At 39.5% G+C, this 26,397-nt stretch overlaps 1 protein-coding gene across 4 annotated transcripts in view; it reads left to right on the top strand.

Moving 5' to 3' along the window:
- Positions 1-26,397, top strand: part of KIAA1549 — a 172,476-nt gene that overhangs the window by 139,872 nt on the left and 6,207 nt on the right. For 2 of the 4 annotated variants that reach the window (XR_013929140.1, XM_080393554.1), the window contains exons 11-20: positions 841-1,043; positions 4,403-4,527; positions 6,489-6,503; positions 9,879-10,084; positions 11,774-11,997; positions 13,838-13,982; positions 15,640-15,873; positions 16,884-16,936; positions 20,761-20,906; positions 22,761-22,915. Coding sequence is in view for 3 of the 4 variants with exons in the window: in XM_080393554.1 (XP_080249680.1) it covers positions 841-1,043; positions 4,403-4,527; positions 6,489-6,503; positions 9,879-10,084; positions 11,774-11,997; positions 13,838-13,982; positions 15,640-15,873; positions 16,884-16,936; positions 20,761-20,906; positions 22,761-22,915 (1,506 nt within the window). In the remaining variant the exon portion in view is untranslated. The remainder of the gene's footprint in view (positions 1-840; positions 1,044-4,402; positions 4,528-6,488; positions 6,504-9,878; positions 10,085-11,773; positions 11,998-13,837; positions 13,983-15,639; positions 15,874-16,883; positions 16,937-20,760; positions 20,907-22,760; positions 22,916-26,397) is intronic. The other 2 variants (XM_080393555.1, XM_080393556.1) reach the window with 2 other exon arrangements.

The raw sequence follows: 26,397 nt of genomic DNA, 5'->3' as shown, positions 1-26,397 counted from the left end.
GCAGGAGAGCTTGAAACTTGGAGGCTTGATTAAATTAAGTCTGAATCAAGTCATTGAGAAGGTGAGATTAGTTTTTTTCTAAATACAGTTATGAAAATGAAAGGCCTGGTTCTGTGTCTTTCTCAAGCAAGACGCCCATTGAACCCATAATCCCCTAATAAGATCTCTAGGATAAGTATCCAATTTCTCTAAACTCCAAAGCCTTTTATATATTTTCTGTCTATTCAGTATGAAATTCCTAAGAGCTAGATTTTCAGTTCTTTTTTTGAGGCATCCATGCTGCCTGAAAGTCACTGCCAGGCTGCCGTACAGCTCAGATCTGCAAAATGTCTATTTTTCGTCAGATGAACTAGGTGTTTGCACAAGCACTCCCAGACTCCTGCAGATTTGGGGAGCTCAAAGTGAAGATGATCAGCAGTGACATTATTCAAATTGTTTGAACTCACTTCACTCATTTTGATTGAAAGAAATAGAAAGATGACCTGGCAGTGGTAAGCATTTCAGTCGGTACACAAGTGTCTATGGCCTTGCAGCCACAAGTAAACAAAAGCTCCTCACACAAAGCTTAAATCTTGAAGGAATAGCTGGAAAAAAGGTGTAGCAGCAACAGAAGGCTTTTTTTTTAAAAAAAAAACTAATTTGATGATTTTAAACTGTGCATCGTATACTGAAGTAAGCTGACAGAGTTGTAGGGCATTTATTTTTCTTTCCCGTACAGCTCTCATGTTCATTCCTGGGATACCATAGCCTGGCCATCCTCCTAGTGGCCATTGTTTGCAATCTTAACCAAAGCCTTTGTACTTACTGTTCCTGTTTTTTGTCTTTGTTCTTCTCTCACAGCTACAAGCCCCCAGTGTGAAAGGCTTTGATTTTGCTAAGCAGCATCTGGGCCAGCACAATAAAGATGATGTCCTGATTATCCATGAGCCAGCTCCTTTACCAGGACCTATTAAGGATACTACCCCATCTGAAAATGGAGATGTGCCCAGCCCCAAATCCAAGACTTCCTCAAAACCTTCAAAAACTGTTCGACACAGAGGGAGGTCAGTTCACGGAGATAAACTGTAGTAGATGATAATTTATTAATCACTGGTGATTAGTTGTATTTTTAGAGCAATTTCAGTGGAAAGAACTGTTCCATAGCTCTGCAACTTGCATTTTCTAGTGGGCCGTCAAGGGTTATGCCTTGCTGCTCATACAAGGTTGTGAGAATTTGGTGTCCATTTTTCTCTAAAAGGCAACATGCTCATTTGAGAGGGGTATTTTAGACACTGCTAGGTTGGCTGGAGTCAAGTCATTGCATGTATATTGAAAACACTTGAGTCTGTGTTTTCTGATGCATTCTCTTTGTAGTGATCTTTAGCTGCTAAACCAATGGCTTACTAAGGCTACTAAGAGCAAATGAAAACCATTGACAAATAACAGTGTTTTTCAATAATATTAATAGTGATCAATAGGTGTATGCTAAGTGGCATTTTCCAGAAATAAGCAGTCTCATGCATCTTCCCTTAATTTTGAAGAGTGTGTTTATCGGTGGTTATCTGGTTGCTCTCATAGAAAACCAGCTTTGGTCAAGAAAAGGAATGATAATTTACAGCTGTGCAAGTGGAGAAGTGTCTATCAGCCATCAACAGTGATTTACTAACCTTTTCCAACAATCAAATTATGTGATTGTGTCTTGCTGGAAAGGACTATGTTTGTAGGATAGGTGCCGTAACAGAGCTATGCAGTAAAAAAGGATCTGTGCATTAAAAAAAAAAAAAAAAGATGAGTGGGAAGGTAACAGGTGGGGAAGAAATGGAGCCCTGAGTAGTGTTATGATAAGTCTCAAACAGCTCCTTACTGTGGACCTCCTCTGTGCTGGACTTCCCAGTAATTCTTCCTCTGCCTCATATTTTTGCACTCCTTTGTCTCCAACTCTGCATCCCGTGTTCTTTTACCAATGTGCTATTGCACAGTGGGAGAAAAAAAAACAACAAGGGCAGAGTGGAATGGGCTTAGAAAGAAACTAAAAGTGGTTCTGACTGAACTGCAAGTCTCTGACACAGCTTGGTCCTCTGCTCAGCCTTCTGTGCTTCCTCTAAAGCCCTAGTTGTCCTAAGAACCTGGATTTGTTTTCCCCACCTGGGCTTCATTCAGCTCAGGTTCCACCTTCCCAAATGCTAAAGCCTGTCTTTCTAAACTCCCTGTAGGCCTTGCAAGTAGTAGACTTCCAGTGGTACAGTGGAAGGTGGGCAAAACTGGAAAACAGTGGAAGAAAAATTAGCTAACTCACTTTGGTATAGCTTAAATAAATTAAAACAAGTTAATATAAATCAGAAGGATGAGTGTTTCTGTGTTTCTTTTAAAAAGTTCAAAAGTGGCCTCAAACAGAGGTGATACCTCCCCCCCCCCCCCCGTATCTGTGTTCATATGCACATAAGTATAAGAAGGAAATTTAAACTTGAGGCTGTCACTGTATTTCATCTAGAATAGTTCAGAAAATGAAGCAGGAAGAATTTTCAGAAGCCAGCATTTTAATGCTTCCCCTGAAGACAGTAATGAATCATTGATCAAATTTGGAACAAAGATATTTCTTTTTTTTAATAGCATCTAAATTCAAACACTTCAAAATGTTTTCAAAAGAGAATTTCCATCTTCTCCCTCATCCTCACTGAAGAGTAAATCTCCCTTTAGGCTTAACTATGGAGATGTTACCATCATCTCCTTAACATGCTGACATGCCCATGTCAGCTTGAGATTTAAAACGTTTACTCCCTGAGGCAGAAGTTGAAATGTGAAGTGATGGCATAGTGTGTTATGTTGGTTTTAGCTGTTTTCTGTTTTGTGAGGAAATACAGAACTCGGTTCATCACAATGGAATTCAGGACTGTATGTTGCATGCCAGGAAATATGGTGGTGATGTAAGTACACATTGTGTATCTGTAAAAAAACAACAAACAAGAAAAACAACTGAGTTCAGAAAGCACAACATTTCTAGGCTTCTGCTGAGAGCTGGACCTGTTGTTTTGGCTTGAGAGGATACAGCTGCATATTCCTCAGCATTTATAAAGACTGACTGATGTTGACACAGCACTATCTATGTTTTATAATTTGCTTAATGATAATTCAGATAGGCTGAGGAAAGAGTATGAAACAATACAAACCCAGTGAGGTGAAACAAAGTCAGTAGTAGATCTGGAAACAGAACTCCAGCCTTATGCTCTGCTGAACCAAGGCAAAGGTGATGGAGATGATAGCTCTGTCCCCCCTTTCTGCCTTAGAAAAAAGATGCAATGGTGCAGATCTGTAAGGTAATTGAGAATGATTTCTCCTTTTTTCCCTGCTATTTTCTTTTTTTGTTGTTGTTGTTGAGGTGTGACTTATTAGTATTACAGTCCTGGAGAAAAAAATGAAAGACAGAGTTCAATTAGCAGTGCATTGTTCAGGGAGGAGAAGGGGAGTTGAATTCAGTGTATTGCCTGCTGCAAGGAATAGGTGTAACTTTCAGTGAACTTGGCTGGCTAGATATAGTTATCTTAGTCTGTGTGCTCTGGACAGGTTGACATTTAGCCAGGAGCCTCAGTAACTAGTTCAGATATCCATCTAGCCCAAGCAAATCTTGCACTTAATAAGGTTAATGCACAGACATGTGCACACTTCCAGTGATTAACTCCCTGTGGGAATAGAATATGAATGTTCACAAGACAAAATGGTCACTAGAGATGCTATCACAGAGCCTGATCCTATATGAAAAGACAGACTTTGGTGTCAGCTGGGCAGTGGTGTATGCCCTATGTTTTTGTGATTTTTATACTATGAGTAATTTTACAGCTGAGGTATTCTGTTGGGGAAAATCACAGTATTTCTTTATATTTTTCCGTAATTGCCCACCAAAACTACAAACACTGAGATTGTAATTTGTAGGTAACAACGGTTTTTAAGAATCTCATGACTGCATGGGATAAATACATAAAAGTAGTATTTTTGAATGGCCTTATGTTTAACTAGTCTGGAAAATATTCACACGGACTTGTAGTGTTAGCAAGAGAACAACAAATTAGCAAGTCTGAATATTAGACTTCATTACCTACATGGGTTTCTTAGTTCTAATATAATACTTTTCGTCTGAAAAGTAAACTGCTACTTACAAATGCAGAGTTTTTTCTGGAAGTGTATTTTAAAGGAAAGGTTAGCTAATAATCTTGTCACATGTGAATCCTGTTGCAGTTTTCACATGCAACAACAGTAACATCATGGAAATTAATATCTAACTATGATAATTTATTATAAATTTACTTATAAACAGAGGAAAATTTTAGCAGTCTTTGCAAGATCTCAGCACAGGATTCTTTGTGTGTGAGAACTGTGCCCCTTTGCAAACTTATGTTACATGTTGGTTTGTTTTTTCTGTTTGTGTCAGAGTTTCGCCATCAGATGCTGACTCCACAGCAAGTGAACAATCCAGTGGGAGAGAGACAGGAGAAGAAACCACAAGACCATCAACTGTTGCAAATGATGGCAAACCACGCAGAGCAGTGAAGAAGGGTTTGTTGCTTTGGTTTTTTCCTTGTGTGCACTAGCAGTGCTTTACTCAGGTTGAAGAGTTACTCTAGTGCTGTAGCTTTTTCTGAACTCGTTGGCTGTTAATTTTTCTGGTTTGTGTCACAGAAAATTGTCTCTCCTTTCTGTTTTAGTTCTGTTGAAACTGAAGATCTACACATTCTTTTCATTCCAGCAAGCTTTTGAAACTAATGGCTTAGCAGGAATGAATCTTCCCTCCCTTTCCCTCCTACGCTTCCCCCACCCCACCCCCAGCAAACCTTTCCATCTAGGCCTAATTGTGGCTCTTGTGGTAGCAATCTTGCAGACAGTTACATGGGCAGTAGAGGTCACAGCAGGACTTGATACAACATGGAACTGTAACTTTAAAAAATGAGATTAAAAAAATGGAGACCACAGAAGTAAAAGTTTTGCAAGTAAGTTCTGATTCAGATATCAAAATGCTTGTGTGATTATAGTTTAGAAAGATGAAAATCCAGCACTAATGTGTTAATAACAGTGAATTTGTTGTTTTTAAAGAACAGTCTTCCTTCCAGTTTAAAGTGCCACCGATTGTCTTGGAGGTGCCCTGACATATATTTCTTTCCTCATTGAAAAGTTGATAAAACACTGCAAACCCATGTTAATTTTTAATTAAAAAAATTTGTTCAGATTATTTTGCTGTTTAAAAGTGTCCTTTCTGAGAGCCATTTGGGTTTAGATGGCAGATTGCTTGCTCCTTGCTTGAGGTTTTAGTTACCAGATCTTTGCCTTAAATCACAATAGTTGTCTTAGAAAAAATTCTGATACTGAATATATTGTAGAGAAGTTTGTGATATCCCCAGATGTTCTTAATACACATGCCCTTGATGGCAGCAGAAACTGAGAAAGAGAAAATATCTGCCATGTTGTGAGCAGTCTTTTCAGTATATTGAATGTTTTTCCACATTGTCCATGAAATACCAGCTAAGATGTAAGGATGACTACTGAGGAATGCAGTGCCAGTGAAATTCAGATCATAGCAGACAGATGTTCAGGTTTTGCTTATGTTGAAGAAATGAGATTGAGGAACACATAAGATAGTTTATATAAACCACTAGCTCTTGGGTGCCTAAACAACAAGTTAGATAATGTATGATTCTTAAACTTTCATAATGTGGACTACGCCTGGAAGGGCAAGGGTGATGGATCAGGCTTTCCTCTGTAACAAACATGTAAAAAAACCCCACAGGATCTGCTAATGTGAGAGTTATACTTCCTAATAATTCAGCAGTCAGTGTATGCTGTATGTAGTTTCCACATTTTACAAAAACAAGATACTGTGCTGATGCTATGTAAGTTTTCAGTGCCTTAGGTTTGCTTTAAGGACCAGAAATCTACCAAAGTAAATACACAAGAAAACGATAATGCTATGACAGAGCTCATCTCATGATGGTTTATGAGTTGCTCCAACCTCTCTGACTTCAATTCTGCCCTGATTTAGTGTTCTCCCATTTCTTGCCTGGGAACTCCATTTTTGTCTCTTCATTTTCCATCTGGCTTAAAATTTTATGTGAGGTTTAATATGTCCTTGTGGTGTAGAAGTGTTAGGTATTGCTGCATCTAAATTATCTGGCAAAAGCACCAAGGCTATTGTGTAAAATATGTCCTTTTTACCTGCCATGCCCTTACTAAATCAAATATACTATTTTTTCAGCATTTGGTGCCTCTAGTTTGATAATCATAGGGACTATTTTTACCATTCAGAATTGGAGGTACTGTCTGCGGAGAGCTGTCTTATCTGTTGAATGGCAGATTCAGCTCCTTTTTTTTGTTCAGCTGAGACTTGGTGGTTTGAGCCAAGTTCATGCATTTAATTCAAAAGTAAATACAATCGTCTAACCACTCTGTTTTTTCCAGTTGTCATTCCAGCTGAATTATTTGTAATAATTACTGTGTTGTCTCTTCTTTTTTCTTTATGTTGTCAGGAGCAAACAGAGTGGGTAAGTAACCAGAGCTGATAGTTGAGTACAAATATGAATAGAGGTGCTGGGTTAGCTGCAATTATATCTTAGGATGGAGAGGTTTGTCTTCTGTGTCTAATTGCTTTTGAGCTATTGAAGTATAAAAAATTCTCAGTACCACAAATTATAGTCATCCAATTTAGGCATATTTTTCTAATTTCCTCCCAATTCTTTCAAATTGTTGGGGAAAAAAAATCACTGTGAAAGAAGCAAAACTGAGGCAGCTGTTGGTCCTCAAGCTAGCTTTGTATAAACAAGTTAGAGATACTGTTAGAGTTAATGTCTTCACTGGAAGGCTGAGGCAAACACAAGCTACCTGCAAAGGAGCACAAATATCTTCTCATGAACTAATATTTTTCCGGTTGGGACTGAGGCACAGCAAAGATGGGGCAGGAGAAAGCTGATGCTGGTTTTGATAACGCATACCGTATCTAGTGATAAATTAAGGATTGTCCCTTCCGACAACAGTTTCCATTTTATAATGGTAGAGAAGGATGGATACAGCTATGATGCCGTCCATTGTTCGGTTTGTACAAAGTAACAACTAATGAGAGTCATCAGCTGCATTCTAGGGATGTAATCTACTGGGATACAAAGAAACTGTGAAATTTATCTGCGCCTGCATACTCTGGCATGATTCAGGTACTAGCGGATCAGTGGAAAATTCCCAGTGACTTTACCTGATTTTAGGTTAGGCTTTATGCACCTTGGTTGCCCTGCCTCTTGTTTTTATTTCAAGAGGATGCAGGAAGCAGTAGCCTTCCTCTGTCTCCAGTTGTATTGTTTTTCATATGAAATCATAGCTTCCTGTAGAGCAATTAATTTTTTGACATATCAGTTCAATTAGTAGTTTAAAACTGGGGAACAGTGATGTACATTGATCCTGACATGTGACCAATACAAACTAGTTGATTAAACGTGTTTTGTCCAATATTTGGGTGTTCATTCTTCTCCATTATTTTTCAGCCTCAGCTGTCTAGTCTGAGATCAAAATTTCATTCATATAGTACCATCTGAGAGCTTTAGAAGATGATTTTCTAACCACAGACAATAGTGTAACGTAAGAACTTTGAAATGAGATACCATTCTTATTCACTCAGTGAAAACTTCTAAAGCAGTGCATTCATGTGTGGAGCTGGAAACAGTTTCTCCTTTGTGTGTGTACAGCACTGTGCCGTTCCCGACTTTCTTATCTACTACCATCTTGGTTTGTATTCATAGACATATTCAGTGTATGCACACAGAGAGGATTTAAAGGTCAGATGCAGCTTATGGGGGTTTTTTGTGGGTACGTGCATGCATCTTTTCTGCAAAAGTGTAACATACAATGTTACTCCAAAGCCTTACCAAAATTTGACAGTGGGACTTTTGGACAGTTCTACAGAATTAATTTAAGAACATTTTGACTAGGAGGCTGCTGCCAAGCATTTGTTTATATGTGCAGAAGGAAAGGTTATGGATGAAATTATAAAGATTCAGAGTCAATGCTCTGCAGAATTGTATATAATGGATCTTGCTAACCAAGTACTATGAAAATAACCTTAAACTTTTATGTTGGAGGTCAGTGAGCTTAGAAAACTGCTATTAGACTGGACAGGTTGGAAAAGAATTACTGATGTGTGGGGAGAACAGGAAAGATTGATGCAGAAGTTCAGATTTCCATTGTGCTATGGGATCGCTTTGAGGGATTCACACTAACTACGTAATATATCTCGTGCCCCTCTCTGTGAGAGGCAATGTTTGCATGCTTCTAAGAAATGCTTGAAGATGGGGCTGTGAAGGTGACAAACGGTAAAGGTCATATAAATAGCTACAGAAGAGAGATAGATATACTTAATTTAGGCTCTGTGTCTTGCAAAACATTTGGGACACTGAAATCTTGAGTTGAACTGTTTACCTTCTTTTTAAGGACGCATACAGAAAAGTCACATTTATAAATGATGCATACCATTTGCAAATGTGTACATTTGACAGTGCATTGATCAAGTTTGAGAAATATGAAAAATAAGAATTTTGCTTAACTTGTGGCCAGATTGCTTTCCAGCCCAAAAGTAATATGCTGTGAATATAATAGTGTACCATTCCTTCCCTCTCCTGCTCCCTTTTTTGTGCTAAAAGAGGGAACCAAATCAGTCATCTACTGTGATCTTCTCCAGGAGATAGCATTCACTCCTCTTCTGAACCCTATACTTCATTTCCAGCATGCATTGCAAATGGATCAGAGCAGTGGTTATTTTCTTTTCCTTCTTGTCTGTTGAAGTTGGATCAGATTGATCAGTTGATTCTGTATTGGAATCTGATCTGATTCCCTTTCCTATTTGAATCTGAGAACCACAGCCCATTATTAGAATTCTGTGCAATGTTGTGGGACTGTGTCCCTCTGCACTGTTGTTTTCCTCCGTAAGAAGAGTCACATATCTTAATCTCTTATTGCTTATATTTCATGGTGAAAAGCAGTTTGAGAATTTGTGACATTACCATGTGGACAAGACAAAAGAATATTTTGCAAGTCTTCAATAGTTTCTGTAAGCCTAATCCTAATCCTAAGTTGTAGGCCTAGCTCCAGCAAAAAAATACTTCAGTATGTGCTTAACTACAAACCACTGGGGTGATCTTACAGAATTCAAGTCTTTTGAAGGAGATGACCCATTTCTCTTAAGTCATTAGCTCTTGACAGGACCAGGGCCGCATCTTCCATGTGTATTGGTTTCCATAATGTCTTTTGTTGATCATGTTTGAGCTGATTTGACATCTTCAACAAATCACAACATGGCAATATCTGTGCAGCTTGCTTATTACTATGTGAATGGTTTATCCTGTCACAAAGAAGAAAGCTGCTTTAAAAGCTTTAATTGGTAAAATGTGTAAAATTCTTAACATTTTGTGTGGATTTCGAAGGGGTTTTTTTGTTTTGTTCATATATCATCCTTTGTGTCATTCAAGAACTTTGTTTTGCAGTGAGACATCTTTTATTGCTCTTTGAACCTCCATTTGAGGAATTTGCATCTCCTTAAGAACTGATAAGAGGAACCATTAGCAGTATGTAGTTGAAAGGCTTTTTACGGAGTAAAGTAGATGGAGGTTTTGGGGTTTTGTAAATGCCAAGAGCTTGATTTACAGGAGTAAGGAATGACAGCTCACCTTCTGGAAATATAATGGAAAAATGTTTATAATTTGCAAACCACTGGGTAAACTTGTACACTAAATGTGAATTAGCTGGAAGGCCTGTAGGGTAAGTTAAAGACAGATGGAAAACATGACATGGTCTTGTAGCATAGCATCCGTAGAGCTTAACATTTGACTGAGGCAACCCTAGCAGCAATACTATACTCTGTATTTGTTCTGGTGATTTAGGACCTCCTCAGACCAGCAGTGGAAACGAGCAGCACTCCTCAGCCTCTATCTTTGAACATGTGGATAGGATGTCACGTTCCTCAGATGCCAGCAGACGGGTCCCAAGCAAGATCCAGCTGATTGCCATGCAGCCAATGGCAGCGCCTCCGGTTCAGAACTCGGTGCTTTCTGATCGAGTAGCAGAGACTAACAAAATTAATAAAGAGGTATGTTTAAAGTGCTTTGAATATTTGTGGAGGTCCATATGCCCAGCCAAGAGGGAAGTGAAAAATATCCAGTTTCTTGTTTTCGGGAGTTCCTTATTAGTTTCTGAGGAATTGAATTTTGACAAGTTACAAGAGTAGTTCTCTTTCTGTCTGGAGATATAATCTGACCTGTTTTTAAAAGATACCTAAATGAAAAATTAAAGTCAGAGAGAGAGGAGCAGATTTGATGATCAGAATACCTTGTGTTACTGTCCTTTTGCTAGTCAACTAGAATAACAACTAAGTTATGAAAGTTATGTTAATTAATGTGTGAGAATTGGAGCATCTGGACCACCTTGGTTTTCATTCTACACCGTTCTTTTGACTTTTCAGCAATTCAGGATGTGGGTTATACAAACAAGTTATCTGAAGATATTCTGGGGTGTGAATTTGCAGCACATTCATTGCTTTCAATTTGTGATGTGTTTATCTGACAGTAAACATAAAGAAGCTTCCTGCTTTATCTGAGGCTCATGTTACTGTAAGCAGAATAGGAGCATGCCTGGGGAGTTAGGATAGAAAGTCATGCACCGTAAAACCACATCATACACTGCCCAACAGTGTTATGTGCTTGCATCCTGGTTTTGTACTGGCGCCTTCTCATAATTGAGTGGAATATTACTGAAACCTTTAATTTAAGATACTGTGTTTCTGAGTACCTGATGGAAGAAAGGTAAATACACGTATCTAGTCTACATAGGCGAGAGGGGCCATAAAACAGAAATCTAACTATAAATGTAAAGAGTAAGTCTGTCTTGTGTCCCTTGTATGTTTTGGGGGGATTTTGGTGAGACAATACACAAAAATCAATTTTTATTTGGGTTTTAATCCACCGCTTCAGATGTGTTCTAGAAGTAGCCCAGCAAAGGCAAAACAGTCATTGCTACCTGATCTGGTGCCCGACTGTTTTGCATTGGTAAGAGTGATTTCAGTGAATATTCAGTGGTGTTGTGACAGCTTTCCCAGATAATGAGATGCACTCCAGGGAATCTGGAAAAGAAGATGGGAGAGAGGCATGAGTACTCAGCCTGCAAGAAGATGTAGAGCTGGTAATGCCATGTTCCTCTAGGGACCTGGGCCCTTGTATTGCTGTTACATTTCTGCATAGCTTATGGCAGCCTCTCATACTCGGCAGAGGCATCAGGTTATGAGCTCAATTAGATCATTAAGTTTTCTTCTTATCTGATGAAGGTCATTAAAGGGAATGGGTGATGGATTTCAGCACTATTTTTCAAATGTATTTCTGTTTGACGAACAAAGGTAGATATAGTCTGTACTGGATAGTCTTATTTTTTTAGAGCAGTGTCACTTCTGGCAGACAGCAGGAGTTTTTTGTGTTCCTCCTGCCTTTGTTAACAAACTGCCATGTCTCTCAAATTGCATCTGCTGTGCTGGCAATTGTATTGTGTATAATATTACATCTACCTGGGGAGACAATGAGGATACTGCAAAATATCCAAGAATGAAAGCATGCTTACAAAATTGTGTGACTTATTTTAATCCTTCAGAGGGAGGTAGGGGCGGGCTGGGAAGTGAGGAGGAGAGGTTTACAGAAGAGCAGCAAAAATTCTTTTTCCAAAAACTACAAATGAAAAATGCAGTTGATTTTCTTTTTTTTTTTTTTTTTCCACCCCCCCATCCCTCTTTAAGATACAAACAGCCCTGAGGCATAAATCTGAGATTGAGCATCACCGCAATAAGATTCGCCTTCGTGCCAAGCGCAAAGGGCACTATGAATTTCCAGTGGTGGATGATGTGGTGGTGGTTGACTCCAAAGAACAGCACAGAATATATCGCAAGGCACAGATGCAGATTGACAAGATCTTGGACCCTGGAGGCAGTGTGCCTACTGTCTTCATAGAGCCCAGGAAGAGGTAGGGATTTCAAAGCTGGGGAAGTACAAGATTTTTTTTTTCAGTCAGCATCCAAAGTACATCAAACGTACTTCTGAATTTTCAGAGCTTAAAATAATTTTGATCACTAGGTGAATTTGAGTTATCTATGTGAAAAGGTTTGGTTTGTTTAAAGCATTTTTATTTCTTTCAGTATATGCCAATATGTCTTGTTTTCAAATTATTCTTTTACGAGTTCTCAGTGGTGAATTCTCAGTAAACAAACCCAAATGTATGAAAACTGTCTTAAAACAATTCGGTATTTGCTCTGCCATTTGTTTGAATAATTCTTGTGATAGAGAAGGATCAAAATTGCAATATAAGCACTAACAAAGATACATGGAAAATACAGACTGCAAGTAATAATATTTTTATGAAGGGGGAAAAGATGCAAAATAAGGAAACCTTTGAAAACTTAAAAAGCATGAAGATTCTGAATTTTAAAAGCAAATCCACAAATCGAGACAACCTTTTATGTATTCCCCTGGGTAATGAGGCACATTTGGCAGCCTCACAGATCTGCCTTCCTGGACTTGTATTTTCAGAGAAAGTCTTCCCTGGGCTCTGTTTAGGGCTTAGGAATACCGGCATTTTGTTCCCAGAGCACTGGTACCGTGACTGTTTCCACACTGATAGAAAGTAGCTTTTTTCCATCTACGTGAGTTCCTCAGCTGGCTAGTAGAGATAAACCCAACATACCAAGCGTGAAGCCTTGTTGGCAGTGTCACAGAAGCACAGCATGGTCAGGGTTGGAAGGGACCTCTGCAGATCATCTAGTCCAACCCCTGCTGAGGCAGGCTCACCCACAGCAGGTTGCACAGTCACATCCAGGCAGGTTTTGAATGTCTCCAGAGAAGGAGACCCCACAGCCTCTCTGGGGAGCCTGTTCTGGTGGTGTGTTACCCTCAAGGTAAAGAAGTTTTTCCTCATATTTAGATGGAAATTCCTGTCAGAGTTTGTGCCCATTGCCCCTTGCCCTGTCACTGGGCACCACTGAAAAGAGCCTGGCCCCATCCTCCTGGCACTCACCCTTAAGATATTAGTAGACACGGACAGGATCCCCTCAGCCTTCTCCTCTCCAGGCTCCACAGGCCCAGCTCTCTCAGCCTTTCCCCACGAGGGAGATGCTCCAGTCCCCTAATCACCTTGGCAGCCCTCTGCTGGACCCTCCCCAGCAGTTCCCTGCCTCCCTTGAACTGGGGAGCCCAGCACTGGGCACAGCACTCCAGGTGCGGCCCCACCAGGGCAGAGCAGAGGGGCAGGATCACCTCCCTCACCTGCTGGCCACGCTCCTCCTGATGCACCCCAGGGTCCCACTGGCCACCTTGGCCACATGGGCACACGGCTGGTTCATGGGCAACTTGCTGTCCACCAGGACTCCCAGGTCCTTCTCCGCAGAGCTTCTTTCCAGCAGGTCAGCCCCCATCCTGTCATCTGTTCTGGTACTGCAGATGTGTCAAACATCGGTCTGGGAGGTCTGGAGAGGGCCTGGGTGGGGGCTGGGGCATGGGCAACTTTGAAAGATTAATGTAAGAGAGGTGACAGTGGGGGGAGTTTGAGGGAGGAATGGGACAGTTAGGAGAGCTGCCAATGAGTGAGTTGTTAGGAGAAGCTTGAGGAGAGAGATTCAAGGCTAACTAATGGGACTGGCATGAAAAACTGCGAAAGGGAACAGGAAACTGGGATAAGTCAAGGATGACTTGGAGGGAATGGGCAGAGTTCAACCTTGAGTGTAATGAAGAGAAAAACTGCAAAAAAAATGTGATTACCTTTGTCTTGTTTTTTTTTTTTTCTTTCTGCTTTTTGTTTTCTTCCTGTTTAGTTCTCGTGCAAAACGTTCTCCTAAGCAACGTCGTCGACATCAGATAAATGGGAGTCCAATTGATGCAGAAAAGGACAGGTTAATCACAACTGACAGTGATGGGACATACAAAAGACCTCCAGGAGTCAATAATTCTGCATATATTGTATGTATGTCTCTTGAATGACAGGAGTGTTCTGGTAATATTAATGACCTTTGTGACATTGGGAGGTTTTTTGGCCTTCTATGGTCTGTATAGCTAGTTTAGCACATGTAGTTGGCATGTAAATCAAAGTGAAAACACTGACAGACTCCCAAGGAAATCATTGTAAGCAGTAATACTCTGCCAAGTATTCCTTGATAGTAAAGATGCCAAGGACCAAACCCTTGTTTTCATTAATGCCGCTGTATTATGCACATGAAAGTGCGCTCGGCATGTTTCACAATATCTTGAACATAGTTTCACTCTAGTCCAATTTGCTGGATGTTATGTATTTGTTACAGGAAATGTCATCCTTTGCTCTCACAGAGTGGAAGGCTCGGTTCCTTTCATGAGAAATTTTCTCATCTTTATAATGTGGGAATTAATTATTAATGAAAAAGAAACATGTCTTTGTACTACAGTAACTTGAAACAATTCTAGTACAATGTCTTGAAAATTAATTTTGTTTTCTGCCTAAAAAAGGCAAAGACACTGGAAAATGCTTCTGTTCAATCGTATCCATGTGTCAAACTGTATTTAGGTATCTTTAACCACTTCTAAGCAGACTTTTATTAAGCTTAATGCTAGTATTTGAAACCCCTGGACAGTTTTCATCTTGAAAGGTGGTTTAATAGTTTTAAAGATTTTCACCATTAGCTGTATATGCAGTCAGGTGACTACAGTGTCAATTTCTTCTGTTTCTCTCTGCCTTCAAACAAGAGTGTGATGATTTTAATGTTATGCTGCAGCAGAATGAATTATCATCTGAAGGTTTTTAATTAAGACATGTCACACAGCAAGCTCAGCCCTTTGGGCATCTGTAGCAAAACAGTACTCAGAATGCTAAGTTCCTGATAAAATAGAGGCTTTTGCATCTTTCTAACTGATTTTGCAGTCTGCAGCAATGGTAAGAATGAGCTTTGATAATAGGTCTGCTGCTGTAAAGCTCTTCTAATTTCCTGTTACTGATGAACAGGAAGCCCATATGGTAAGATCCTAGGTAGTAATTGTGACGTATGCCTTTGATATTGCTGTTATGAAGCTCTTACGTGAATCCCATTCAGGTGGTGCACCCAAGTTCAAGTTCCGTGCAGGTAACCACTTAGTTGCTTTACAGCTCCCTTTGTGTGTTTTTCTAGGAGGCAATAATTGTTTAATATTACTACTGATGTGGTCAATTGTAAGCTGCAGACTGAACTAATTTCTTGGAACTGCAAAAGCTGCAGAGAATTCAAAGATGTAGACAGAGCTGATTGTCTTTTTCTGGGTGGGGTGAATGCTCTATGTATGACTTCATTATGTGTTTGCAAACCACAAGATTTCTGTTATAGCTGAGTAACTCCTGCGCAAAGCTCCGCTGCCTTATCTGAGATCAGAGTCTTTCAGATCACACTGAATGAAGTATTTGAACTGCTGGTGTTACGTATGTGCATGTGTATGTGCATGCAGAAGTGGGCAGGGTAAGGGGCAGGTTTTGTCCGGCACTGAGACTTGGGCCATTTATCGCGTTGTGGTTCTGGCAAAGATGATGTTGCTCAGACATAAGGCCCACAGAGACTTGGAAGCTGGCTGGTTAGATCCACTCTGTGGCTTCCCTTCACCTTCTTTCCGTTTCCTCCAGTCTGATCCAGACTTGCCTCCTGAACCTCAGACATCATCTTCAGCTGATCTGGGAAAGTTCCCTGGCTTGCCTTCCCACCCAGTCTCCCAGTACATCCCACCTCAGCCATCCATTGAAGAGGCTCGGCAAACCATGCACTCGCTGCTGGATGATGCTTTTGCGCTGGTGGCTCCCAGCAGCCAAGCAGCCAATTCCACAGCCATTGCACCACCTGGGGTCTCTGCAGGACAGCCGGTAAACAACACTCCTGCTCGAGCAGAGAGGGGAACTACATGTACCCAGTGGGGATCACGTTATTGTCCAAGTCAGGCAGTAAACAACCCATTTAATGTGAGCGATGCAATTTAAAAGGCTTTTCTGGTCAGGTAGTTAGCATCAGTTGAGCCGTGGTCACTGTTATGGAGCCCTAGCTGTCAGGACTTACCACAAATGTGGATCAGTTTCTGGAACTAGGAAAAGTCAGAAATGATGGTCACAAGATGGTGAACTTGCTTTTTAAGCCATTTGGATTCTTTTCTCATCCCAGCCACAAGAGAATATAGGAGTTTCCTCCTTTAGGATAACTTTTCTGTTCTTCTCAGTTATGATCTTCAGCAGATCAGTCTTATGTCCAAGAGTAAAACTTCCTATTTTTTTTTAATGTATGCGCTAGTTCATATTTTGACAGTGAGAAAAGAATGTATTTGACTTGGGCCATATTTTTCAATAGGGTATCCAGATGCTTTCAGGAGGTGAGAGATATGGAAGCAGTATTTCTGTGTATGATTTTTTGCATTTTATGGAGCACTGAGACACATGGATAATATTTTAGGTCGTGTTCCACAACCATTTAGTACAAATTCCATAATGCCATTGGACTGTTGAGTCTGAGCCCTATGGCCTCTCTGCTGCAGTCTGGTGCTTGGCGAAGTATAAAGAGATTTCCAAATGCAAAGCTTGGTTTGCTGGAAGTTTTAAGCTAAGTAGACATTGGAGCCCTTGATCTTCTGCAAGTGAGAGAAAGTATTTCTGAAATGTTTTTAAGACAAGACTCTGATCAGACAGGAGTGACTGCTAGCCCACTGTAGCGTTGATTCCCAGATCTTGTTGTGCTTCTGGTTTTGTAAAACGAAGCTCTTATGTCTGCAATCAAGTCACACATGCAGGCCTAGTGATCTCTGCCATTCATCACTTAAAAGGCTGACAGTGGACTTCCCAGGGTATGCATTTTGATTTTAATTTGGGTTTTTTCATTATTCTGACAGAGATATGTGGAATTTGGAATGACTCCGCCAACAGCACCAGGTCTCCTACCAAGGTAGCTTTTCACTGATAGAATTATCATTTATTATTTTCCTTGCAATTCCTCCAAAGTTCTTACTGGCACTGCTATATTATTATTCAAAGTACTGTGTAAATGAGAAGTAACAGGAGTCCAGATCCAGCCTGTATAATTTATTTATGTAGCATGAATGACATATGCATGCTGTGTGGAATCCAAGCCTCCATTTAAAAGAAATGTGTTTCTGGCCCCTTGGCTGTAGAGATATCCTTCCAAATATTGAGTAAACCACTGAGTTCCAGCTTTTAGAGAGCCTGAAACAGTTACTCAGATGCATGTAATTCTCCCAGTACTCTTGCTTTCATCTTGTTTCTGTAGCCTCAGGGCAACACTCACTCGCAAAAGCTTTCAGATGACGAACACATTCGTTCTATTTTTAAACCAAGTTGAGAATACATTACAGAGCATGGTGACCCTCACGGAGAGAGTAGGCCTTACAGGGGTTTTATTATAAAATCAGGGGGCAAGAACAAATTTTCCATCTTCTTCTGGCCTTGCTGCGGGAGAATCATGTAAAGAGAAGAAAACAGTTGTCCAGGTAACTGCTATTTCCACATTTGGTGTCTGTGTTTTAAACTACACGAGAAGTTGGACTCTTGAGTCTTGGTACCCACTGTGGTCGGACTTGTCTCACCCCCTCCAAGCTGCTGCAGCCAAGGTGCTAAAAGGGTGGCTTTGTGCTGCTCTTTTTTAAAGCTCACCATGTGAGATGAAATACCACTGGTATCCACATCATTCATTAGACTTCACCTAAAGTCTTCACTGCCTTGGAAACTTGGCGGTAAAATGGATCTGAAGAACTTTCTTTTATCCATTGTTCTGCAACCTGATTTTGAAAGGACCAACTAGAAAAGGAAGAGTCTAAGCACATTTTCTTACTTAGGTCTTGGCTGAAGGTGACAGTTTCAGTGTGAGTGGAGCATACGTGAAATAGCACGCAGTATGACGTGCAGTATATTTTTTGTAATTTAAGTTACCTTGAAGGTTATGAGCTGTGAGACTGCCAGCACAAAGCATAACCAATTGTTTGTTATTGAGGATTTTTTCTTTGTTGGCCTGTTGTGGATTCAGGGAAAATGTGATAATTCAATCATGAAAGTGCTGTAACCCATGTTAATACAGCTGAGCAAGGTAGTGTCTTCGCAACATATTTTTTGCTCAAAAGTTTATCAACCTTTGGCATAGGCACTCTGGATTTCTGTAAGTTACAGATTAATGGCATCATTATTAATAGTTCAAATGCTTGCTTTGCCAGTACCGGCAGATAAAATTTAAAGGAATTCTTCCTGTAAAGGTCAACAACTGTTGTAACTTTATTTAAAGTAGGTTTCCTAAAGCTTGATCAATAGAAAACAAGGAAGATTTGTCATGGTTGTGGAGTAGGGGTTATGCTCAAATTCAGAAGGTAATGATAAACAAATTGATAGAAACAGTGCACCAGTTAGAGGAAGGAAAAATGACCAGAGGTCAGTATAATTAGGTGGCATGTATCAACGTCATAGTCCATTGGCTTAAATATCCAATGTATGGAATAAATAGTTGGGTGACCATACTGTTCCCTTCTCTGTACAAATGCAGTCAGAATCTTCAATAGAGTGGAACCAACCTGGGTTAAAAAAAAAAAAAATAATGAAGTGTAACTTAGGTCACGTAACAGCTAGGCAAACATAAAAGCACAATGAACAGCTCTTACCAGAAAATGAATATTACGTCATGCAACAGAGATAGAGATACTTAGCCATAGTGGATTAGTGGTGTAAAATTGATTTTTGAGGCAGTATCTCCCCACTTGATTAAGTGGAGATTAATAATTTTTTTGAATGTGCCAAGATAAATTGAAGGTTGGGTCTCAGTCTGGAAATAGGAAGGAGCACTTGGAACGCCTGTATGATACAGATTCGAGCTATATCCCATTTTCAAACTCCTCTCCAAATTTAAAGAGTAGCTGTATTTGACTATTATAAAGAAGATTGAGAAAAGAAGGTGACGAGTTATTAAAAGTACACCTTACAAGTAAAAACCCATCAGCAATAAAGAATATACTTCCTGTCCTGTGAAAAATTGGCACAAAAATAATATATTTAGGGGGGTAATGTTGAGAAAATATCTTCTTTAGACATCAAAAAAGTGTAGTAATTTTTCAGCTACAGCATTCCAGCTCAGTACTGCAGGCATAAATGACCAGATGATTACATCCTTTACTGGTTACAGTGATTAACATAACAGAAGGGATATTGTTAAACATTACCTACCTGTTCAAGCATTTGTTTTAACTAGCTTGTATATCTGGTTGGAAATGTTTTCCTTTGGATCTGCTGACTGGAAAGGTGGTATTATATGTAAGGGAGCTAGGGAAATTTGGCTCTTCCACAATGTGATTGTTGCTGCCTAAACCCCTTATACATCCTCCATTTGATACTGTATGCCAAATAGCTAGTACTTTAATTTACAGTTACTTGTTTGTGCTTTATTAGGCTCTTATTTAGCTTTATTAGGCTATTTATTATTATGTCAACTTTCCTTTCTATCTGGCTGTCATACAGAGCTGGTTAGTTTTCCAAATAAAACATAAATCAAGAGTAGTTTGAATTAGATGCAGTCAAGGAATTTTCCTGTAAAACAAAAGGGTGTAAAATTGAGGTTTTGAGGAATAGGATAGGTTGTGGTCCTTAGCCTAGAAGGGTTTAAATGCCATTGTGGTAAAAAGCATATAAAACTCATCCCCAGTCCTCTGTGTAATTGCATGTGCCTGACTTAGGATGTTTGTCTCACTTTTTGCTTTCTTTATACTCACCAGTGAGAGGCTCCTGCAGAAAACGATTTAGTGAACCTAATCTTTTGGTTTGAATGCCTCTTGAGAAGCATGTCTCTCATCTTTGATCATACCTGGAGTCTGAGAGAGACTAACCCAAGCACCTGAAGTTTGGGCATCCACACCTCCACCATATTGACAGGAATCAATAATCCTTGAAAACTCAGCTGCCATCAGTCTTCTAAAATATCATCTCTCCATGCCAGGGTTAAGATATATTAGTAGGAAGCATAGGAAAAGCAGCATTTCCATCTCTACTCCCGTGTTGTGAAGGAATTACAGGGTTTCTTTTAGAAGTCCCATTACCTTGGCACAATTAACAAAGTTAGATGGGTGACAGTTTCTGTTGTTAAGTCTTTACAGTAAATATGTGGCAACAGCTACCAGTGCCAGCCTGAATTACAGGAAATGCTAATTTTAGTATACATTGAATCCCTTCATATGTGCTAATGACAACTTTGAGTAGTTTGATGAATCTTAGAGGAAAGTTTTGAATATTTCCTGGAAAATTATTAGGGTCCTTGTTCATGAAATACGCATGCAATGAAGTTTGTATGGTTTGATTTACACCAAAACTGTGTGCCCAGAAACTCTTTGAGTAAGAGTCAGAATTGTTGCTGAGGTAAGCAGCTGCAACACTACTGAAGTCTTATTTTTCTATCTTTTTTTTTTCTTTTTTTCATTGAAGATGTGTTTTTCCTGAAGGGGAAAACAAGATTCATGGCCTTTTTTCTGTGCTTTGAGGAGGCTGCAACATATGAAAAAATGTGTAAAATTTTGTTAGGCTTTCTCCCATTCCTGTGCAGTGCTGCAGTGCAGGCCTTGAAGGAGGAATATATTCTTCAGATGTAATTATTTTCTTCAACCTTTAAGATTAAAATGTGTATTAAGAGGCATCATAAAGAGCTCTTTTATGAGGTACACCTGTGTTACTGTTTCTAATTAGGAAATTCACTTATTGTAATCTTGAGTCCTTACTTTTCCACAGGCAGAACTTTGGGCCAGGTTTTCTTCAACCTGCAGAGTTAATGCATCCAGACCAGCAACCACCTGAGGTTCAGTATTCCTCCAGAGGGATATACTCAGAGGAAATGCCATCAGTGGCGCGGCCACGACCAGTTGGAAGCACTGCAGGTACACTTCACTTAAGTTGAATATGCAGTAAAATAACTGATCCTCTTGCGTATCTACTCTTACACTGAGGTCACCATTAAGATGTCATTTTCCTTCAGCTGCTACACTTGAAAGGTGGTCCTTGTCTTCACTGCCAAAAAAAAGTGATCACAAAATGAGGTTAACTTTACATCCCTAGGACCTTGCAGGAAAAGGCAGTGCTTTGCCACCTTTTTAGTATCTTAGAAGCATTGGTTATCACACAGCATATTTGCAAAAAAAACCATTCTCTAAAGAATGGAAAATTATTTAATTGTTTTAGAGCATACAGTGTATGCTAACTTTCCACTGCTGAATATTTCTTGTGTGCTAAATGAGCTGAATGCATCCCAAATCAGCCTGCTAAGTAACAATTTTTTTAAATACTTCTATGCATCTTTATGTCTCATTTCTTTTCTGGAAATGTATGCCTGAAAGCAGAATATTTTAGCTTCTGGTGGTATTATCTATTGCTGCTTTCCCCTGTGAAATCACCTTCCCTGATTCGGTTGTGAGATAATTTCCATAATGCTAATCAATGCTATCATGAATAAGATTCTAACATCACATGGCAATTAAGCAGCAAACAGTGATTCTAAGAATAAAAGATTCTATTGTTATGCAAATTCAATAGTTAATTTTCTCCTAGAGAAATTTTTTCTTTCTGGGGAGTTGAAAAAGACTGGAAATATGATCATATACTCATGTCAGAGGCCTAGTTTTGATAGCTGCCATCGTCTTCCTGTACATGTTAAATGAATGAGAACGACAGGGATGTAGTGATTGTTGCAGTTTGATGATGATTATTTTATTGTCTGATTCACACTGTTCTCTAAATGTTCGTGTATATTCTGCATTAAAGTTTGGAGGCAGTTCAGATGATTAGTTCCTGCCCTTCAGCATAATTACCTGCAAATACCAAACTTCTCAAATACTAGGATTTTTTGAGAGGAAAATTGGACAGTTGGGGCACTTTCCTTCATGTAAATCACACTGGTTTTGTCTTTTCCTCCCTGTTTTGACATACACACACAGTTGTCTCTTATTTATCTGTGGATTTATTAAATGTATTCCATTTCTAAAGAATAATAAAACATAATAATAACAATAATAATAAAATAAATTGTGTTTTCCTGTGGGAAGAAATTCAGGGAAAAGGAAAGCTGGCATGTTATTACATGTCTCTTGCAATCAATGGTGGTGGCTATCCTTGCATGTGTTTGAAAGCAGTGGGAGGGGAGGGAAGGGAGGAGGTTAGCTTTCAGGCTGAAAGGAGATACAGTGTGTTCTGACCTTCTCATTAGTCAACGACAGCATAGTTTAATATTTAACCACAAAGCAAAGCTGAAAGACCCATATTCTTACATAGTCATGTATTTTATTCTTCTGAGAGATGGAATAGAAAGCAGTCTGGAGAGTTAGGGTCTTGCCAGTGTGATGCAAATAAGGTGTACCACAGGAGCAAATGTCTTCTCTTTGCTGCTGCGTAATTTACATGAAAGCATTGTCAGGGCTTTCGGTAAACGCTGTTTGGAAAGGGCTGGCATGTTTTCGGAATGAAGTGTAGTCCATGTCTGAGATGCATGTATCTCAACCTCTTCTTTCAGTGCAGTGGCAATGAAAAGGATCACACTCCAATGAACTGCAGAAAATTAACTTTTCCTTCCTTATTCTACACTGACAGCCTTCTTTCTGCTGATTTTTTTTATTAATTGCACAGAAACAGAGCTCCACTTTCTTCTTGTCTCCTGCTCCCAACAAAGTTTTATGTTGTCATTTGTCTGCCCTACAAACTTGACTGTGTATAAAGATGAAAAAACAATATTTGCTTTTAAGGTTCTCAGATACAGCACCTCACTCAGGTGGGAATTGCTAGCAGGATCGGAGGTCAACAAGTGGAGATCCCCTCAGGCAGAGCAGGGCATGGCCAGCCGGGGGGGCCAGGGTGGCCCCAGTACCGTGGAGAGGATGAATATGCTAGGCGAGATGCAGTGAGTACTGTGTTACACATTTGCATAGTTTCTGAAGTAGTGATATGTTCGGGTATTTTTTTTTCCTGCATTACTGTTTGGAAATTTTTCCCCCTGGAATACTTTCAGTTGCTTCTCTGACATTCTTTGCTTTGCTCTTCGAACCCTTGTTAGCTCTTCTAACTTTTGCTTGCTGTTCTTTCACCTTTGCTTCTCTCTTAACTGCTTTCTCTCACTTTACCCTAACCTTTTTTTTTTTCTCACTTGAGGCCTTCACCCATTAATTGCAGTTCACCCAGTTCTGCTTCTGAGCTCCAGCAGAGGTGGATACTACTTTCCATTTTCTTCTTTGAAATATGCCTCTCTGTATTTTGAGATTGAGTTCATTGTAAGTAGAAAAAAATAAATTGTCCCGGACTACCGTCCTGCTTTGTATGGGTATAGTTCTTTTGCCTTCTGTATAGGTGCTCAACAGCAGAGGTCAGGGCAATGTAATAAGGTACATACTTGCACATAACAGTAGAGGTGTTTCTAAACAAGGTATTTTCCTAGCCTCAATCAACAGGATGTGCTAAATTAATATGTATTCGTTTACCAGTGTTGCCTAGGCAGCCATCGTGCTTTCATGTTCTTGCCAGTGGTGCTTCTAGAGGTTGATGTTTCTGATTCACCCAGATGGTTGAGATTGAACATAGTGTCTGGCCTTTCCAGGAAAGATACAGTTGCCTCCCACCAGTCCATGTTTTATGTACTTGCATCCTGAAGCAGACTGACCCATGGTAGCTTTACTGTAGTACTCTTGAGTACAACAACTTTATGCTGCTTCTTTTGCTCCTTTGCTTAAACTATTGTTTTTCTGGTTTCTTCCTCGAGGGAGGAAGGAAGGGCAGTGTGTGTTCACACTACTTGAAGTTGCTTTGCGGTATTGCATGATCTCGAAATGGCTTTGCAGAAAGGAAATGCAATAGGATGGGCCTTATGTTTAGGTTTTGGTGAAACTGAGCTGCCACCCCTATAAAACTCGATAGGAGTAGCATAAAGCTTTTGAGAACTAGGCACACTAGAGACGAACTCTACTGATCCTATTCAAAAACTTTCACTGTCAAAGCCAAAAGATTATTTTGCAAAAAGATGCCTAATTTAACTTGCTCTCTGTGCTTGGAACTGTGGTATTTGAGTAAAAGAACATCATAATTTCAGGGTACATCTAGAAGAGCACTTGCATGAGAGATCTTTGTGTCTCTCCTGTTCCATTTTCAGAGGTTTCTCTAGGTTGCCATTCATTGCCTCTTCTTCTCTTTTGTCTGTCTTTTCTGAAAATTATTTTTCTTTTCTAGATTTGTGGGCCTTTCCCTTTTGGCCCCCAACTGCATGTTCAGCCATTACTTGCTTAATATTTTATTACTTGAATTGCTAACATATGACTGAAAATTCACTTACGGATCCGTTATCTGAGATGCTGTTCAAAAAGTTGGTTTTGACATCAGTTCCCGCAGAACTTTCGAAGATTCATGGCCCAATACATTATGATTTGGTTGCAGTTTGCACCTTCAGTCACCATTTCAGATGGGTACAGGTCACCTCAATCCAGGTTGAATTCCTTTTAATTAGAGTTTAAACAGTTATTCAGCTTTGACAAACTTTTTGCTCACTGGTTGCTGCAGTTCATATGTTACTGCAATATGATCTTTTTTGATTTGTTGTGGGTTTGTTTTTTTTTAAAAAAAAGGAAAGGAGGTGGTCATGGACCAAAACTATCTGAGTATGGTGTCATTTAGTTGCAGGAGAGCTCACCTAATGCCTGTACTTTCCTTTTCCTATGAGGAATTCTTTCTTTTTTGCAAAGGATTATTTCCATTTTTAAAAAAGGGGGAAAAAAAAGAAAAAAAGCATTATTAGATGAGCCCTAGTCTTACAGTTTTCTGTATTTAAATAATTACCTTCAGAGTTTGGATTCTTTCGCTAGGATAGAACTCCAAATTTGTCTTTCCTCCTCTTGGAAAGGAGGTTTTACTTAACAACAGTCATGTTCCTTTATGGTGCACTCTTCAGCTGATCCTTTGCAAACAGTCGTACCGTTTCCTCATTGTGAGGAGGTTTCTAAAATTAAGCTCTGCATTTAGGAAGATCAGATCTAGAGCATTCCTCTCACCCACCAGCTCGAGAGGGATCTGCATTTGTGTTCCTGCGAGGCCCTTTTCCTCGCAGTATCCTCATCTCTTGTTCCTGCAGCCAACTTGATTTTTCCACTGGAATATTACCTCTCACTTGTATCTCCTGACCCAAAGCCAGTGTGCAGATTACCATCAAGTCACCTTAATTCTCTATCTAGAAGGCCTAGGCAACCAAGATAATGACATCATTTCCTTGGCTGAGACAAAATACAATACTGAGCAAGTGGTCATTTGAGCAGCAGAACAAATGAAGCCTGGTTTCGTACAGATGTGTGTAGTGTCTTTCGTATCTCTACCTCCCTCCACCACCTGGCATCACCTATCCATCTGCACAATCCCCTATACTCTCCACTGTTCTCCCAAGTCTTCTCCAGGTTCTAATGTTTTACCCAAGCCACTCTTACCATTTTACTGTGTGTTTTATGCTCTGGTTACCCACTGTAGTGTCTCCAAACCATCTTAGTATACTTCAGGTTGTCTCTCATGTCCCTAGCTATCTCCTGTGAGATGCATGACAGTACAGCCGAGTGCTGCCTAACTTGGCCTTTCTGCCACTCAGAAGCAGATTCAACGGTAATACAAATCAGGTTATTTCTGATTAGCTACCTGTGCTTGTGAATTTTATAATCTGTATCTGTTCATACGTACACATGTGTATGTGTGTGTGTGTGTATTTACACATCCAATTCAGTTTAAATTTGCCACAGGGTTCAACATTCATTAAATGGAGATTAACAAATTCACAATGTGGTCTTATAAATCTTTATCCCTTAAGAAGGAAGATTCAATAAAGATTTTTGTCAATTCTTTTGTATTACTGTTAATTATACAGAATTTTCTATATAAATATATATTATTTACAGGTACTATATAAAGCTACATATATAATATTCTATAAGATACCAATGGGTATTTCTGTTACTAAAGAAATCTAATTTTTTTAAAAACAACCTTTTTACTCCCCTTATTTAGCTGTTGTAGTGTAGTATAGGTTAGATTTCTAACCAAAATGTGGTTTTGAAAGTTCTCAGACTTGTTTAATTCTGGTGTTATATGTGAGATCAGAGAAATACACGCTTTTATTTTTCTGAGATACTTAAGGAAACTTTGATAGCCTTAATGTTAAAAAACAGTCACTGCAGTCATCAGATGTTCCTCTGAACCTAAGAAACCATTCTTACAATGGTAATTCAGTGCAGTGTGAGATAGGAGCTGAATTATGTAATGCATTTTAATGTGAAAGTAACCTGAAAGTAATTTAGGTTGCTGCTAAGACTCATGTCAAGGAATGTTTGCTTTTAATATATTTTTATGTCATCTCTTTTCTAT

Source organism: Falco punctatus (genome assembly GCF_963210335.1).
Source record: "Falco punctatus genome assembly, chromosome: 6".
In the NCBI taxonomy this organism is placed as follows: Eukaryota; Metazoa; Chordata; class Aves; order Falconiformes; family Falconidae; genus Falco; species Falco punctatus.
The sequence above is the reverse complement of the archived record's forward strand: the minus strand, read 5'-3'. Positions and strand labels throughout refer to the sequence as shown.